The 20,053-nt window shown below is 40.2% G+C and overlaps 1 protein-coding gene across 2 annotated transcripts in view; it reads right to left on the bottom strand.

Moving 5' to 3' along the window:
- TSPAN4 (tetraspanin 4) overlaps positions 1-20,053 on the bottom strand; it is a 394,074-nt gene that overhangs the window by 38,270 nt on the left and 335,751 nt on the right. For both annotated transcript variants that reach the window (XM_074148890.1, XM_074148891.1), the window contains one exon: positions 19,523-19,597. In XM_074148890.1, the coding sequence (XP_074004991.1) occupies positions 19,523-19,597 (75 nt within the window). The remainder of the gene's footprint in view (positions 1-19,522; positions 19,598-20,053) is intronic.

The raw sequence follows: 20,053 nt of genomic DNA, 5'->3' as shown, positions 1-20,053 counted from the left end.
AAATGTGTTCCCTTCTGCCACAAAAGACCATTTTGTCAGGAACAAAAATATCAGACAGGGAAAAAAAGTAGTTTTTCTTTCCCCCCATCCCCTAACAGTAAATTTAAGAAGATTTTTTGAAGTAGTTAAAATTATCTTATAAAACTTGGGGGTAAGAAGACACAAGCTAAACTCAAGAACAAGTGTAAGTAGTAACTTTTCTGTTTTCTTCTTATTTACAGAGATATTGTAAGGATTGAGTACAGTAAAACTTCATCCTCTGAAAAAGGAGGGAATAAACAAAAGCATGCCAAAGCAAGTGAAATACAACACAAGCCCAGATATTTGTTATCAGTTTAATCCCTCACCATGCTCAATCCCTCGATTCTGGCTGAGGACATGTTGAAACAGTAGAAGGATGATTGATTGCATTTTGATTGATATATAAGAATTTAGTCCAAACTTTACCACTTTACCAAGTAGATAGTTTTCAAACAAACGGCATTCAAGTACACTTCTCAGAGGCTCATTATATACTCAGAGGCCTGTATATATCTGATCCTACCACGAAAAATCTCCTCCATGCTATGTAGCCATCTCCCTTCGGTGCAACTTGCCAGAAGACAGAAATATATTTCTTTTTAATTCCAGATAGCAGTTTTATTTACTATACATAATTTATCATACCATCATTCCCCTCATCCAGCAATTACGGATTCTGGCCATCCATTTTGAACAGGTGACAAAAAATACATTTCACATATTAAGTGACTTCAATATAACTCCCAAAGAAACACAACTCCTAATCATATCGCAATCATCCTATCACAGAATGGTTTGGGTTGGAAGGGACCTTAAAGATCATCTAGTTCCAACCCCCCTGCCATGGCCAGAGACACCTCCCACTTGACCAGGTTGCTCAAAGCCCCTTCCAGCCTGGCCTTGAACACTTCCAGGGATGGGGCATTCACAACTTCCTTGGGCAACCTGTTCCAGTGTCTCACCACCCTCACAGTCAAGAATTTATTCCTAACATCTAATCTAAATCTCCCCTCTTTCATTTAAAACCTTTACCTCTCATCCAGTCGCTACACTCCCTTGTAAAAAGCTCCTCTCCATTTTTCCTGTAGGCCCCCTTCAGATGCAGGAAGGCTGCTATAAGGTCTCCCCAGAGCCTTCTCTTTTCCAGGCTGAACAACCCCAACTCTCTCAGCCTGTCGTCACAGGAAAGGTGCTGCAGCTCTCTCATCATCTTTGTGGCCTCCTCTAGACCCACTCCAACACGTCCGTGTCCTTCTTATGTTGGGGGCTCCAGAGCTGGACACAATATTCCAGGTGGGGTCTCACCAGAGCAGAGGAGCAACATCACCTCCCTAGACTTGCTGGCCACACTTCTCTTCATGTAGCCCAGGATATGGTTGGCCTTCTGGGTTTCAACTGCACATTGCCAGCTCATGTTGAGCTTCTCATCCACCAACAACCCCAAGTCCTTCTCCTTGGGGTTGCTCTCAATCCATTCTCCACCCAGCCTGTATTTGTGCTTGGGATTGTGCTGACCCACATGCAGGACCTTGCACCTGGCCTTGTTGAATTGCATGAATTTGGCATGGGCCCACCTCTCAAGCCTGTCTAGGTACCCCTGGATGGCATTCCTTCCCTCCAGCATGTTGACCATTCCACACAGCTTGGTGTTGTCAGTAGATTTCCTGAGGGTGCACTCAATCCCACTGTTCATGTCGCTGTCAAAGATGTTAAACACACCAGTCCCAATATCGATCTCTGAGGAATGCCACTCATCACCAGTCTCCACTTGGACATCAAGATGTTGACCATAACCCTTTGAGTGCAACCATCCAGCCAGTTCCTTATCCACTGAGTGGTCCATCTGTCAAATCCATGGCTCTCCAATTTAGACAAGGATGTCGTGCAGGACAGTGTCAAATGCCTTGCACAAGCCCTGGTAGATCATATCAGTTGCTCTTCCCTTATCCACCAACACTGTGGCCCTATTGTAGAAGGCCACCAACTTTGTCAGACACGATTTGCCTTTAGTGAAGCCATGTTGGTTGTCACCAATCATGTCATCATTTTCCATGTGCCTTAGCATAGTTTCCAGGAGGATCTGCTCCGTGACCTTGCCAGGCACAGAGGTGAGACTGACCGGCCTGTAGTTCCCCAGGTCTTCCTTTCTCCCCCTTTTTAAAATAATGGTTATGTTTCCCCTTTTCCAGTCAGCGGGAATTTCACCAGACTGCCACGAGTTCTCAAATATGATGGAAAGAGGCTTAGCAACTTCATCAGCCAGTTCCCTCAGGAGCTGTGGATGGATCTCATCAGGTCCCATGGATTTGTGCACCTTCAGGTTCCTTGGACAGTCTCAAACTTGATCTTCTACAGTGGGCAGTTCTTCCTTCTCCCAGTCCCTGCCTTTGCCTTCTGTGACTTGGGCAGTGTCCTTGGGCTACAGCCCTTGCCAGTGAAGACTACAGCAAAAAAGTCATTGAGTACCTCAGCATTGTCTATGTCCTAGGTAACCAGGTCTCCTATTTCCTTCTGGAGAGGGCCCACATTTTCCCTAGTCTTCCTTTTACCAATGACGTACCTGTAGAAGCTTTTCTTTTTGCCCTTGATGTCCCTGGCCAGATTTAATTCTACCAGGGCTTTAGCTTTCCTAACATGATTTGATCCCCGGCTGCTTGGACAATTTCTCTGTATTCCTCCAAGGCTACCTGTCCTTTGTGGTGCAAAGCACTTTTGTCATGAAAGGTGGGTGATGCACAAGCAGAAGTCCCTGCATCTTCTTACCCATGGCAGAGTGAGGCTTTGCTACAGCAAGACTTAACACTGTAACATCTGTAAGTATGTGGCAAAGAAACCTCCACTGCAATCAGATGTGAGCGTGTTGCAACATGCAAGTTTATTGACACTGCCCACAAGAAAGGATAAGAAAAAAAAGATGAAAAAGAACCACAACTCCCTACAGTGCTAGCACTATGCAGCAGCACAAAAAATAAGGAATATTCAGTGCAACTTAAAAAGACAGGATAAAGGGGCTGCTCTGTCTGGGAGAAGCTCTCTGACTTCAGTGAGGTTATTTCTGAGTTCACTCAAACAAAGTTCCTGAAATGACTGGCTGGTCACTAAACCAGATTTTACCTATTTTAGAACAACTACCCCCATCACTTTGAGCAGTAAGGGTATTTCTGTGACTTTCTCATTTATTTATATATATATGCTTATTCATTATGTATATATGAGAATAAGAATATTAAATAAGCTGAATGTAATGCATTTTAAATAAACCTGCTACTTCTTTTTTTAGATCTAAATTAAACGCAAAGTAAGCACCTCACAAATGCTTGTGGCTAAATTTACCACTGGGAACTTAATGGGTGTGCTGATGAAACATTTGCATGCAGCTGTTTTGGCCATAAAGAGAGAAAATTTGCACATCCAATACATCCAGCTTTACATCCAACTTCTCTGCAATATGATTGCCTGCCTAATATGTACAAATGAAAGATTAAATGGGAAAAAAACGGTAAGGTTCAAAGTCTGGACTCTTTTGTGAAAAACATTTTCAGACAGTGTTTAGGCCACCACGCACAAGCCAAGATTTATAAAGATCTGCCATTCACATTTCAGTTCTGTTCCAATAAATGCCATTATAAAGTTTTCACACTAGTAATAAAAAAGCTATTAATGTGTTTTCTCCATGTCAATCAATTCAATATGGGGATTATGATGTTAACACTACTTTACATTACTGCCTTCATCTTTTCTCATTCTTACAATATATAAAGTAAACAAAGGGGTTTTGGATTCCTTATAGATTCATTTTTATCTCAAAGTGAAAGCTGTGCAAGATTTGTGGCTTCAGACTCATAGCTGGTGATAAGCTTCTCCTTCCCAAACTAAATGTATAAAGAGACTTTAACAAAATTAATTGCAGTGTTCAGTGTTCATGAATTTCTATGTGTAATTCATTTCCTCACAGATAGAAAAGCAAAAGGAGGTTCTCTTGCTGCCAAGGTTACAGGATTCATAAGCAAGCCTGCTCAGGACTAATGAGGAATAACTAAAGAATCTCCCTCATCATTCCCTTTACTGGGGGCTAGCTTTTAATCGCATTAAATTACTCATACCGTTGGACTGCATTCCTTAGGATAGAGGGACAGCTGGAGAACAAATGCTGCCAGGAGAATCCTGAACAGCCATTTCTCCCACAATTTGTGTAATGGTTAGTAATAAACATTACTCCCAGCTTGCAGACCAATCATATTCATATTCATCTCTGGCAAAGAGTACAGTCTCTCACTCAATTCCCTCATCAGCAACTCCAATCTTCGATCCAGGTACGGTGTGGGAAGGTGAAGAATCCTGTGCTCCCTGAGAAAATAGCAGCAGCATAAAAAGTTTGCTTTCCCCCCACCTAATCCTGCTGTCCAGAGCTGCTGACTGTAGAGGTCAGAAAAGGGAACTTGTCCCTGATAAGGATCATAAAGGAAGACCTGTGGGTGAGATGAAGCCACAGAGCACTGTGGGATCAATCTAGGAGTTTCTTCTCTTGTTGCAAATCAACAAATTCACTTTCAGATGCCATACATACTTCTTACAAGAAATAGTTTTATATGCAGGAAAAGACCTACCCAGCCACCCTTCCCAAATCTGCCCTGCATGTTCTGAGACAGCCCAGATCTGGGGAGGGATATTGGTACATCCAGAAAGCGAAGAACATTTCCTGAATTTCCTGGATTTTTGAGTTAGAGGGTAGAAGGACAATTTCATTTCCTACTTTATAAAATGCAATTCACCTTTTATTTCCCACTCACTTTTATAAAAATCTGCAGAGATAAAAGACTTGTTGAATTTATTCTTCCATTTCAGCTTGAAATGGAGGACCAGTTGAGCTGCTAGCTTCTGATAAACTAAAGGAACTGATCCAAACCTATATGCTTATTAATATGAATGCATCTTTACCCTCCATGCATAACCATATTCCAAAGGGAATACGAGAGGCTCAGCTCTGTGGTCACAGGACACAAAAAAGGGAATGTTAAGATTCATAAGAGATCTTCCCTTGTAAAGTATGTTGCTGTGGCAGGCAGTGCACTGAACCACATCCCACTACTGGTACTGCTGTTCAGTGTCACTCTGCCTCAGAGTTGACTTGCAGACATGAGAGGGGATTCGGGGCACCCCACTTCACATGTCTAATTTTCATCGAGTGTCAAAATTCAAGCCTCTCTGAATTATCTCACAGTGGGTCAACAAGGGAGAAACACCCAAATCACTCTGGGCTTAAAAACACATTTTAATTATGCAGGATGTAGTTAACTGTCTGTTAAATCTCACTTTCCTTTAGCACTAATTTTTCTCTTTATCAGATTCCACCACCACCACTTAAAAGAGCACCTAAAAGTTGCATAAGAACAACCTCCGTAATAAGTGTCAAGTTCTTGCCTACTTAACTCCATTTAACTCTGTTCAATCAGAACACAAGTTGTCTGCGTGCAACCTAAAATTCCCACTGGATAATTGTTTCAAGGACAGAAGGCGAAGCGAACAGCAAGTCAGAACTGACACAGGGACATCTCAATGTCCTCTTCTCTTGGAAGGTTAGAGTAACAAGGGTATTGCAAGCTTTCAGAGATCAGAAACTTGATCTTCTTAATTCACACTATTTTAATTGTGGATTCATGATGTTAAACTGAACAAGGCAGTCTTTGAGAAGAAAGAGAGTAATTATGTGACTGAAGAAGTATGCTGCAAGTAGTGCATTTTACACCCCCATCAGATTTGTTTTCTCAGTCCCCATATGTGCCACTTTTCACAAAAATCCATACAGAACAGGACTTCTTAACCCTTCTCTGATAAATTAATCTCCTCTAGAAAGGTTCACATTGAAAAATCTTGAGAGAGAATGATATTGGAATCTTGAATTTAATATACTATTAAAAAAAAAAAAGATTAATGAGATGTATCGACTTTAAATGTAAAAGCTGTGGAACAGACAAGGACTTACTGAGTGACCCTTACAGGCTCTAACTCTGCATGGCATCCTACTGAGACCAGAAATAAACACACACAGTCTATGAAACAGTGATTTAAAATATCATGTTGCTCATTTGCATTGAAATTGTTTCATAAGGACCCATGGAAAGGGTTCGTTTGTGAATCTCTAAATCTGGCTGTTAGCATCTATCTGCTAAACAGGACATAATCAGGGACCACATACAGGCAAATTTACACCAGAACATTCCATGAGCCTCTCTACAGTGTCACTGCAGCCTCACAGGGAAGACTATAGCTCTTCCAGGCACACAGTAACAGTTCTATTCCAAATGGCCAGTACCTCCAGCAGAACATTGCTCAAAACATGTCTGCAATGGGTGGATGAAGGCCTTCAGATCAGAAAAGTGCCTTTGTATTTCCTAGATCAAGCAGGAGAGCAGTTTTGCATCTCAGAGCCTGATCTAATCTCCTCAAAGAGCTACACAGTAATGTTGACAGTTCTGTGGTATCTAAGAAGCATGCTAGGAGCTGCCCCTGGATCAGGAGCGAGGAGCCCAAGGAATCCAGAATCCAACTCCTATGGAATCTGCACAGCAGCACCAAAGATGTGGAAGCAAAAAGCCATATTCTCCATTTTACCATACATAGCGCTAGCTGGTCCTTACGGGATGAATACGAAAATATAACCATCATACCCAACCAAAAAATCTAAGAAATGTGCAAGTGGAAAAAGGACACTAAATCCTCAAAAAGTCCAGCTCAATGTGGAACAACACCTCTCCCTGCTGCCCCCTTCGCAGTTTGATATCAAGCACATTCCAGGAATTCAAAGTAAGTATTCAAAAAAAGTAATTTCAAATAAATGAAAGTGAAAGGCTAATTGAAAAAGCTCTCTTTCCAATAAGTATTACTGAGAAAAAGCTTTAACTCGTATATTCGCCTTTAATTCAAATATTCTCCTTTTGTTTAATCACTGCAAACGTATGGCTTGCACCAGTGGGAGCATTTTGTCATTGGAAAGTTCTTGCCATTATATGCCTTCAACAAATTATTATAAAGTAAAAAAATGAAGTCAAATGGTTGGTAGACACACAGATTTCAGACACAGTCAATTTCCATAACTTTTGTGAAAACTGGTTACTAACTGCAGTGGATACCCAAAATTAGTACCCAAAATGAGATAAAAAGGCAGAAATGGTCATGTAACAGATAGACGCTTCATCTGCTCTAGAATATATAGTGCCCTGCCAGTCAGTACTTGGGCTGGTTTTTTGCCAGCACGGTGTTTGGAAGTACAGGACAAGAAATGGCAATACCATACAAGACAAGAGAGCACTCTTTGTCCCAGTAGAGGACAGTGAATTCTTGAACACTGGAAGAGAGGAAATACCACTCCTATCTTCAACATGAGCAATAAGGAAGATCCAGGAACTACAGGCCTGTGATTCTCACCTTAATCCGTGGGAAGGTGATGGAGTCACAAATCATGGAAATAATTTCCAAACACATGAAGGATGAGAAGATGGAGCAGTATGAATGGATTTACGACGGGGGAATCATGCCTAACACGGTAACTTTCTACAATATGGTAACTGGCTCTGTGGATGAGGGGAGAGCAGAGGATGTTGTTTACCTTGCCTTGTTTGGCTTTTGACATCTGTAGCTCTGCAGAGAAGACCTTGGGGTCTTGGTGGACATTAAGTTAACCATGAGCGAAAAATGCACTCTTGTAGCAAAGAAAGCCAACAGTATCCTGGACTGCATTAGGAGAAGCACTTCTAGTGTGTCACAGGACATGATCCTTCCCCTCTACTCAGAGGTGAGGCCATATCTGTGTCAAATTCTAGGCTCCCTAGTACAAGAAAGAAATGCAATTACTGGGGCAAGGTCTGCACAGGGCTCAAAAGATGATTTGTCTGGAACATCTTTCATATGAGGAGGGACCAAGACAGATGGGACTGCTCAGCCTTGGAAAAAAGAAGATTCAGAGGGGTTATTATCACTGTGTATAAATAACTGATGGGAAGGAACAAAGAAGAGGGAGACAGACTCTTCTCAGTAGCGCCCACTGAGATCACAAGAGACAACGGGCACAAATTAAAAAGCAAGATATTCAATCCAAACACAAGAAAACACTTTTTTACTGTGAGGGTGGTCAAACACTGCAACAGGTTGCCCAGAGAGATTGTGGAGTCTCCATCCATGTGTGGACATACTCAAAATCCAACTGGACACAGTCCTGGGCAGCCTGCTCTAGTTGTTCCTGCTTGAGGACGGGGATGGACTACCTGATCTCAGGAGGTCCCTTCTAACCTAAACAATTCTGCAATTCTGTACCATAGCAAAGGAAAGTTGGACAGTCATTGAGAATACAGATGAAGAAGCCAAGTTAACACAGCAGAGATTAGGAAACGAGTATCCACAGGAATCTAGCTTTCATTAATTTAATTTCTCTTGAAAATCCGTGATTTTTCTGCAGCCAAAGTTCAACCAATTTCTTAGCAGGCAGCAGCATCCCACACAGTCTGCTTTGCAAGATTAAGACATTATGCTAGAGAACAAAACTCCCCGATTATTGCAGTTGCAATGCAGTGGAATCTCCTATAGCACTGTAATACACCACCTCACACACTCAAGTAAGCATTATTTGGATCACCATGTAGGGAAGCGGGAAGGAGATTTCAAACATCCTAAAATGAAGGATAATAGCTTGGCTCCATGGAAGACAACACACAGCTCTCACTGCCTTCACTGGGGCCAGGATTTTACCACACAGAAAGTGGCAACTTGTGTATTCATTCAGTGCTGACACCTGATACTGTATCAGGTAACTAAACCCCAAAATGGCTTAAAATAGATACGGCAAACCTGTGATACCCAGCAGCAGAGCACCACTGCAGTGTCCTAGTCTTACTCATCTAATAGTCTCTCACTGATGCTCTTACACGAAAACTGACACATCAATAGAGTTGAAAGAGAGAAAGCTTATGATAGGCACTCGGAAAAGCAATCTTCATTGCTCAGTGCTCTTCTGGATAACAACAGTCATTATGAAAGAGCTGCCTCTGCCATTTGTACATAAATCAGTGTCAAAGAGAGCACCAACTGGGTTCCCATTGAGAACGCTCAGCTATGGCAAGCCACACCTGGCCACAGAATGGCCACCAGTGGTGGTGATAGCAGCAAGGGCACTTCACTGACATTTACTTAAATACCAGTCTGATCTCAACACACTTCAAGGTATGCAACACACTCTCCTCCTGCTTTCTTCACAGTCCCCAAAAGAAAATCCATTTCTTTCTTTTTCCCAAGCTACCTGACCTTGAAAAAACCATTGCTTCTCTTTGTTTGAATATTCAGCTGCTATTCTGCTAACTACAATGCATTCCCTATTCATCAAGAAAAAGGTGGACTTGAAAGAAATGTGCAGGATGTTTTCTGTGGCGTGCTGTTGTATAGACAGTAATGTTGATTCTCTTCAAGCTTTTAAATACCCCTTCAACAGTTTTGATTACTTGAAATCTTATTGCAATTCCTTTGGTCCTGAATTTTCAAAAGAAAAACTAAATGTCTTGTGTGATATATCTAACAAACATTGTGTTTTGAATCAAAATCTTTTTCTCTCACATGCTTCATGACTTTCCACTTTCGTTATTCTCTAGAGAAAGACTATTTAGTTGTTTTGTTAAGTATCTTTAAATGATCTTTTGAATCTTTTCCATTTTGCTTCATTTACATAATTTACCTATTTTTAACATGCAATGCAGTTTGCACTTCAATATGCCCTTCAAGGTGACCTCTGAAAAGGTTTCCTAAATGCTGAGGTTAGGGCTTTGTCAACAGAGGCAACATCAGCACAGTTGAAGATGATGACATGTATTGTTCTGCTTCCTGTGGTTCAGAGGGGCAAGATGCAGATGGCAAAAACGTCTGCCAGAGCAACAACATCCTTGACTTAAGGTGGTAAAGTGCAAAATGGAGCAAGCAAGAAAATAAAAACATAGATTGTTGATAATAGTTCAATAATCACAGAAAAAACTCATTAAGAAATTGTATCAAAGACAATTTGCAGCAGGAGGGGAAGTGTAACTAGATGAATGGGTTTCAATACGAAAGAACTGAACCTACATGAGAATTCTCTGTTCTCAAGAGAGCTTCTCCTGCATTTTAAAGGCATAGGAAAGGGTCCACAAAATAATTGCAGTACAACAAAGTGAATTAAGATTGTGCCATAGTTTAAAAAATCTTTGTACATGCCTCATTCACTGCTAATGCCAGAACACTGAAGCAAAATTGTGTTATACCACCATCATCCAAATTTTCAGAGGTACTGAAAGGTCCAAGTAGGAAATGTGTGCACTCACAAACTGTAAAATAAAACACTCTCTGCTTCCTGTTAAGATATATCCCTTTACACAAAATCTACTTCTCTCTCTTCCAGCTCATTTATTTCCTATTGTCAAACCAACCACTAATTTTGGTGTTCATTTGTAAAAAGACTTAGGGAGTCCAAGATCCCAAATGATTAAAGATAATTAGTCCTTATTAAAGAAGATTAGAGATATACCTGTTTGTTGTTTTACTGGCATTGATAGTAAAGCAGCAATCAGGTATTGATTACCATTGATTGGTAATTACTGTTGATTATGTTGGTTTTGTAAGTTTGGGAATATATTTCAAAAGGTAAAACAGCTGGTGTCTAGAACACTTGCTGAACCTCCTTTCTGCACTTAAACTTCACAGCAAGGACTCAACCCACAATTATCAGCTGGAAAGACAACACCATGTTGCAGTGCAGCAATATTTTCCATGAGAAGCTATGCTATACAGTGGATGCCTCGTATGTATGACGGAGTTTGGGTAACATAAAGCACCTGAACATGATTTGTGGCCTTAAAGTTAACACACTCCACCCTAAGAGAACGCAGAACTAGTAATGGTTTAGAGCTGCTGATCAAGGGATCTGTCATTCTGTGTATATCATTGCTAAGTTAAATAAAAGGAAGGAGTTGAAAGAACTTCAGCTGCAAATTATGCCTAATAAAGTGGTCTACCCAGTACATTATTCTTCAATTGCAGCTGACAAATCCAAGACGAGGACTGTATGCTATTGGCCTGCTTACAGTCTGATAACACAAAAAGTCATCTTCCCTTCTCTTTTTGTATATGTAAAAAATGTTAAACATTTAGTTTACTGTCATTTTCTAATGTTGTCTGAAATACGTTGTGACACATCAAAAATGTTCGGAGAATGAATAAAAAACGTGCTGTCTGTTTCAATATACTACCTCAGTCATTCCTCTGCATTTGATGTTACCTGTATTGAAATGTCTAAAGCTTAATTATTAATTTTATCACCTTTCTAAAACATTCTTTTCTCTTTCTGCCATTCCTCCCTTTTTCAAATAAAATTGTATAAAACATGTACCAGCAGTTAGAGCAGATGCAAAACCAGGGATCAGTCACCAGCTACAACTAGTGTTGATTAGCTGTATGTAAACCACTACCATGCACGTGAGTTCTATCAGCACTGAATACCAGCACACATTCAGTTCCTGATCCACCTAGATGTTGAAATGGCTTCTTATTTGGCCACAGATGAGTCATGTAAAAACCTGTCCTCTGGAATAGTAAGGTCCCATTATGTTCATTCAGACATGAAAGCACTAAGTATTTCTCAGGAGACACTGCACCTTCAGGATTTAGCCTTCAACATCACTTCTACCGGTCAGCAAAAGCAGAGCTGAACTGCTTACTCACCACTTGTAACATGCTTTAAGATGCTTGGACAAAAAGCGTGCAGTTATTACCCACCATTCCTGTATTCTAAAGTTTTACTTTGGAGAGGCTGGCTAAAGACCTGCACCACTCATATTTTGTCTACTAGAAAACCTGAAACTTGAGACATGGGCATAGGAAACAAATCATCATAAAAGTGATCCCACAACAAAGATATACCCTGACATGCTCCTGAGATTATGATTTAACCTCTAATTAGGGATTAAAAACCAGCAAGAAGGAAGCCCAGATACATCTCTCTCTGTTGGAGGCTAACTGATTCATTGCCAAATATTTATCATGAGACCCTCAGATGAATTTAGTGATGTCAGGAAATAAAAGATAGATCTGTCTGGCTTTATGCCAGGCATAACGGCAGCAGCAGCTGTGTTCGATTCATCTATACAGGTCTGGGAATTAATCTCCCAGTCAGCCAGGCTGGAGGTCAGAACTGGCTTTCTCCTGAGAAAAAGCACTACTCCAAACTGTGCAGCAGGACAATATGAAAAATTGTAATATGAACAAAAATCCATATGAGACGCCTACATTCATCTTCATTTCTGAACTCAGCCAAAATAGGAAGATATGCGGCATAAAGAGCTGACAGGCTGCTGCATTATCTAATCTTTACAAAGTATATTTGTGTTAGGCATGGAGCTTAATTTAGGAAAGTTTGATTTTCCTTTCCCTGCACCCATTCGCCTGCTAACATGTTATTCAAGGAATCAATTAGGCCTTGATCAACCATTGATCAAGAGCTCCCAGTGGGGAGTCATAATGCATTTTATCTGCAGTTATCGTTCCTAAATAACACCTATTTCTGAGCATGCACTTAATTCTTTTCATCAATACTTTGCTATCCTTCAACAAGCCTGTTAATAGCATTTTGGAGGTGCACTTTCAACAAAATCCTCTTTTGACAAATGAATTGGTGAAACTACTGGGATTTCCTTTGGCGTTTGCTTTTTTCAGCTACACAGGCAAATAAATTCCATCCCCCTCACCTCCTCCTGTCTAAAAAAAGGTTAAAGTGATGTGTTGGAGTTCAAGATACTAAATGGAAAGCTGTTCAGAACAAATAGAAAAAGATAACCAATAATGCTTTAAAGCAAACATTCATTATTTTTCATTGAATTTCCTATGGAGTGAAAGATGTGATGCATCTTTACAATCTCCAGAATTTTTCACTGTCATTAGCATTTCCCTAGCAGTATTTCTTTTAAAGGAAAGACACGAAAGGTGCATTTCAACTTTGACAAGACTTCAGTATATGATTAAGTCAGTCACATGGACTTAAGCATGCACTTAAGTTATCTGCTGAATTAGGATATATTTAAACCTATGCCTGAATGCTTTGCTGAAAAGAAGCCAAAACGAATTGGTTATAATTAAATTCTTTTGATGAAATATCTGCAACTCCCTATTGTGTGACACCAGTACTGAAATGCTAATAAACTAGTTAAAATTAAGCTTATTACCAAGTAAAATAAACCACAGAGACACTTCTGTCTCATCTTATTTTATATCACCATTTATATAACATTATTTTGCATTAGAGAAATAAAATACTTGATCAGGGCTAATGTATCACCCTCACAGAGCAGTAATTGCCGTGCATTGCAATCCAGGCGACAATCTATAGATTCCTCCACATCCGCCTACAAAGCTACTCCTGTTTATCTGAGAAACAGCTTTTAGCTCTATCAGCACTTTTGCAAAACCCTAACTCCAGAACACTGCCAGAGAGATGCTACATGCCAGGAACTGCTCAATGTGTGGAGAACTCTTTTAAAAATTAAACAAATGGAGCTCTAACTGAAAAATAAAGCATTAACACACAGGCTGCTCAGAAACCATTGCATACACATACCAGAACTTGCACGCTCTGAAGCATGTTATGTTAATGCAGCATATCCCTGCAGAAATACCACTGTTAAAAATGGCCTTGTCCTCTTGAGAGCCTTCTGCATGCTTACAAACGCAGATACTACCCACACGGATACTGTTCTGAAATTCTCCTGGCCTTGCACAGCAGCAGGAACAGCTATGTTCACTGTGGCAAAGAGGGATACAGGGACCCAATACTTCTACCACCATGCGTAAGTTTCAACAGTAAGAAGTTTTAAAACACGTGACAAAGGGACGGTGTAGGCAAAGTCAAATGCTGATGAAAAAACACTGGTAGAAAAGGCAGGCCATCTGACTTAAGAGTGGTACAGAGTGGCCACCCTGCCAGTTTTGCAGGACCTTCAAAAGCCTTAGGTTTTCCAATAACTTAAAACCATCTGTAAACTGCATACAATTTGGATGAGCCTGTCCTTTCGTTTTAGCCTCCACTTCTTCATTTTCAAAAAGATTACCATCTTCTCTGTGTGAACCTTAGACAGCCCTGTGTGCTAGGCTGACTAGGAACACGAGGCATTCTGCTACCTGAGCAGACATCCTGCTCCACTGAAGCTCTGTCAAAGACAAACATGGAAAACTTTTAAGCTCTCTGGTCAGACGCTCAATGAGAGCGTCAGTTTCTGCAGTAGGTTTGAACTAAACTTTCTGTATGAATAATTTCTTCAGTTTGATTGTGAACCCCTTCCTCATATTGGCGAGTGGCTCAGCAGCACCAGATCATTTCTGTGAGCAAACTGCTCCTGAGTGCAGAAGGTGGAAGAGATCCAGTTTTTCCACTTTGTCTTTAAAGTCAAATGTTAAAGTGGTTGTGAGGACTGAGCTATACTTGAAATCATACCCACTACATTCCAGTCTGCTGCCTATAATCTGTACGTAACCAGGCAAAATATCAATCAGGAATTACAATAATCTGTAAAATGTTTTGAGAAACAAAGCAAGAAATGCATCAATCTACCGACCATATTTTTTTATAAGCTAGCAGTAAAAGCTATAGAGGAACTCATTACAATTTACTGCGACACGGAAAACAAGAGCATTTTCACACATCTCATGAAAACCAGAAGTAGCCATAATTTTTCAATCCTCTACCATTCTATGGGCCATTTTCAACACAGCTAAGCAGGCTTGGAATTTAGGCTGTAATTTTCACAGGGACCCCAAGTGAGTTAATGGCCCAGTCTTTATTGAAAATTCTGGTCTTAACTTTGAGTTGCCAATAGCAGTAACTGCTGCCATAATCAGATATCATAGTCAGTGATCCTTCAGTGCTTTTGTTCCTTAAACTGGGTTGTATTACTCAGTTTGACACTTCAAAAAGAAAAGGGAAAAAAAAAACCCCACATTATGGCAGTTTAGCTATATTCTTCCATTTGCAGGCATTAAATAGTGGCACCATAGCTATGCCTATAAATCAGAAAAAATGCAAACATCTGAAAAAACAAACCTACTGAAAAAAATCATGTATTACAGCTGGAAAAAAGTAAATATGGACATTTTTATTCTGTGCCTCCAGGAGAATCATCACAGTAAAAATAAATACAGATGCTAGAACCAGAAGGACGTAACCACAAGTTAGAACTGGTACAAGACTATCCATTTTATTAGCATAATTTATATTCTAACAGGGTCCAATCTAGTGTTGAGAAATATAGAGTATCCAGCCTCTGACAGGATAGGGCCCTACTGCTTTCTCTTTACCACAATAAAATTAAAGTTAACCCTATGAGTACTGCACAGATCTCTTATAAATACAAATAAAGCCTCACATAGAAATGATCAACTTATAAAAATGTCAAATGCTGCTCTATACAAATGGAACAAAAATAAAACATATAAAAGAGAATATTCAAACTATAGATCAGCGGCCATTCACAAAACCATTCACATGACTCTGGAATTTGGACTGCTTTAAATGGGGACATAAATTTATCCTGAAAAAATAGTGCTAACAACCTGCCTTAGTTCTCATAATCACACAAACTCCATTCGATACCCACATCTCTTGGGCTGAAATTTCTGCCCTCAAAAAATAAAAAGCTACATTTTGGGAACCTGCATATGAACATGCACAAACACCAACAGGAGCTCCCAAGTTCCTCGTGTGGCCACTTTGAGCTGGAGACAGCCTATGAACTAGTCACTTTGCTGCTTTGGGAAGAGCCAGGACAAAATAAAAGTGCTATATATTTTTTCCAACAACCATCCCGTAGGAATGCGTTTCCTCATCCTACTCCCACACAGCCCACATTCCACTTCTGCAGAACTCAAGGGATTCATATTTTGCAATGTAAGCAGCCAGGACAGTTGGAGGAACAGTGAACAAGGTGTGAGCTCTTGTCCTGCCAAAGAGATCCACAGTGCACCTCCAAGAAGCAAGGCATTACGCCTTTTCCTTCCTATACTATGTACTCCTGAGCTTTCTCCAAGCCCCTCTCTCTTTACAACATCAGACCACATAGTCAGTTCAGAGAAAGACTTGTAAAGTCCAGGGTGGTATTCATCTCATGAGATCAAAGCAAACATTTCTCCACCAAGAAAAGGGAAAATGACATTCTAGGGCATGGGAGCAAATTGACTGCCTAAAAGCTCATAGAGGCTGCTGCCAATTCAGTAGAACGAGAGGTAGAGGCAATGTTTGGGGTTCTACCAAGCTGATGGATGAGAATGGGTCAGTCTAGGCTGTCTTGAGTCCCAGCAGCCTGTCCTGTTCACCTCCACAGCTGCACACCCTTCCACAGCAAAAGAATAAAAGTGCTCTGCCAAAAACCTGTGAATGGCTGTAAAGAGCTTTTGTCTTGATGCTCTTTAATAATTAATAAGCTACTAAAGTAACAGTCTGAGCAATGGATACAGAGAGACTGCCTCACAGCTTGGGAACCCGTGTGCTGTGTCCAGATGCACCTGGATATGCTCTCACCCTGTGGCCGATACTGCAGTGCAAGCACCAGCTTGCTCCTGTGCCCATTCTACAGCAGAAGGATCCAAATGGACATCATTCCCTGGACAAGTGCTATTAAGTCAGCTGCAACACACAGCCCTGCCATTGGCACAAGCTGTCTCTCAAATCCCTTGCCAAAACACCAAAAGCTCTGAATTCAGAATTGTCCCCACCTGCCTGCGGAGTCTTGGGCAACTCTCTCAGCTTCTGCCTCTCCACCTAAATGGGATAATAACACTGTCCTGCTTCACGGGAAGAGGAAAGTATTGATTAAACTCTGCAGCAAGGGGTGAAGTATCCACTCCAAAGTCCTTCCACTTGACAAAGCAGGAGTAAATGGAAACTGCCAGAGAATCCGTTATTCAACCTCTTCTCAAGCCAGAAACAGAAAATAATGATTGGCCCCCATTTTATCCTGGGAAGAATTTTAAACATGCACACATTTCTAATTATCAGAAGGCTACCAGGTATTGAAAAAGCTGACAATTATATATATACATATGATAATTTTAAATATATATATATATGAACGATACAGGAGCCTTCAAAGACTCTAATCTGCAGAGTCCTCTTCTGCTTTTGCACACAAAATGAATGTTACTTTCTTCTGATGTGCCATTGTTAGCGTAGATTGTTCCTTCACTGATTTTCCAAGGAACTACATTAACTGAATTACTGTGGTGGACTTGCCTGGGTTAGCTACTTCCCCATACCAGCGCGCGTGGCAATACACACCGGGAAAGCCAGCAGGCAAATTCTAAGCATGCTGTACAAAAATAATAATTTTAGGCTGCTGCTGTTTTATTTATTCTGTAGGCAGGACTTCAAGTGTAACACAGAGACAAACTGTTGATTTCCTCAGTATAAGACCATGGATTTGAAGTCATACAGGAACGTTAAGAGCCTTAAATTTGATCATCCACAATACACAAACTACAGCAATTTCTTAACTGAGTAAAACCGCACTTGAACTGGAGCCCATATTTCATACTCTGTTTTGATCTTACAGACAACTGTAGCGTACCTCCTGCATCAACATACAGTACGTGACCCAGAGGAAAGTTAAATTTCCTGATTTTTTTATTAAGAACAAACAAAAACCACTGCAAACCAACAGGCTGAAGGAGGAAGGGAATCCTTCCTGACACTTTTTCACTATTTTTGCCTCTGAACAGTGAGGACAGCATTCTCTGTGACACGCTTGTCAACATAAAAGCGTTGATTGCTTTATGAATAATGTTTCATTGTTTTTTTTCTTTCCTCCATACCCACACATTTATCGAACTATCAGACTCCACAACAGCCAACAACAGAGAATTCTACAAGATGATGACATGGAGCAGAAGAAGCATTTACTTCTTAAACCTACCCCTTAATAATTTCAAGTATTCCTTCTGTGTTTAGGACAGGTCTTTAGTATGTCATTATTTTCGAAACTGCTATCATTTATCTTCTTAAGAGCTCTTAAGCAGAGGATCTCTTTCCTTTCCCAAATTGAATCAGGGTAGTCTCCATAATACCTCTTCATGACTGCTCTCTCCCACCTCTCTAGCGCTTCTAATAATTTCTGTTACCCTTCACTGAAATGAAGTAACCAAAATTCAATATTAAATTCACAGTGAGGAGAGTCCATCAAGTTATACAATGACATGATAATATTTTCTGATTCCTTTTCTAAACATATGCCAAGTGTTGTATTTGGATTTTGGAGGCCCACTGCATATTAAGTAAGCGCCTTTATTAAGCTGTCATGTATGACATGTGGATCTTTCTCCCAAGAGGTTAACAAGTAATTCAGAATCCAATAATGCATACAAGTAATCTTAAATTGCCCCTTCTACTTTAATTACCTTGCAAGTTAATTCCATGTTGCAGCTATAGCATGCTGTCCAGCAACCTAGCTCTTTTCAGTCCTTCAGAAGTGCACCTGATAATCACTCACACTGTTCATTAATTAATTCGGAGCCTTTCAGGAAAGTAATGTTGACATCTTATCCACTCCTTGTCCAGATTATTGTTAAACATACTAAATATAACTAGGTCTACTGTTAATTTTATTTTAATATTTTGTGTAATTATTTTTAATTTCTATTTATTTTTTGCTCTTTTGTCTTTCCATTCCAGAAGCAGCTGTTTATTGGTCATATACCTGATGACTATTAATTCATGGCAAAATTTGGCCACCTACCCTGTGATTTTCAAGCTCCCTTTAATTGAATAGGCAGGTTATGCACAATTATACACTTGTTTAGGGTTTATTCAAGTAAGATATTTTTTTAGAAAAATTATTTTAAGGTGTCAGATAGGCAATCTTGCTATTACAACAGAAATACCAAGTAAGCACAGGAACAAAAGTAATAAAATTTGAAACCACAAACAAAAGCTTTGTTTATTAAATTTTTATACATTTACCTTGGCTTTCCATTAGAATCTAAGTACACGTGTGCTGCAAAGAGCAACTTGGAAAGATAATGAATTGTGTTCCTTTGCCTGTGCTAAGGTCACCCCTGTAACATTAATTGTGGCTTTTAAATTATAAAAGTATTTTTTAAAAATCCTGTTCATTCTGATGGGTGTCTCTTCTTACATGTTCCTAGTAAGACTCTGTTGGCTTCTTTGCTTTTTGTGGAGGGTGTTTGTGTGTTTGGTTTGGTCTTGTTGGTTTTTTTTAAATGGCAGATGCACGTGGCAATATCTGTGACCTTGAGTTGTACACATGAGCAAGCAAGAGAGCGCAGTCCTGCAAGGCTGTTTATGCATTCTGAGTGAGCTCCTTCTGAGAGGGGTGTCTCAAGGAAGTCAGAAGCATGATGTGCATACCAAGCCAAGTGCTTCATGATTTATTTATAGGGAAAACGGGCATAAAAATTTGCTCAAGGGGAAAGAAAAATGAAAAATCTGACTTACCTTATCGGAGTAGAGGAAGAACAGAGTCACAACAATGAGCTCCAACACAAATATAATTAACAGCATGATAAAAAACTGTCGAGAGAAGAAGGGACAGGGGAAAAAAAACAAAAAGCAAAAACCATCAACATCTATTTCAGCTTTTTCTGGATGCACAGAAAGTACATTCAGCAGATCATGCAGAATGGGGAGTGGGAGTCATACAGGCAGCAAGATGCAAAGCTGCTGTCTTACAGCAGAACAGAAGGCACACAACATCCAGCAACTGAAAGAGCAAGTAAAGGACTAGTCAGGAAAACACAGCAGTATCCAGGTATACATATGGCTGATGTGACTGTGATCAGTGATACGTGTATCACTGATTTCAGTAGAGCAGCATAAAACCCCACAAAGATCTGTCCCCCCAGCAGGCCAATGCTCTATTTAACAGTAACCCTTGAGAACTCTTCCCAAGTTAGGTTTTCTTTATTTTTCCCCCCCATTAGATCTTTCCAATTAAAAAGATATTAGCAAAATCCACAGCGTAGACTT

This window comes from Numenius arquata, chromosome 6 (genome assembly GCF_964106895.1).
Source record: "Numenius arquata chromosome 6, bNumArq3.hap1.1, whole genome shotgun sequence".
In the NCBI taxonomy this organism is placed as follows: domain Eukaryota; kingdom Metazoa; phylum Chordata; class Aves; order Charadriiformes; family Scolopacidae; genus Numenius; species Numenius arquata.
This window is presented reverse-complemented; position numbering and strand designations above follow the sequence as displayed.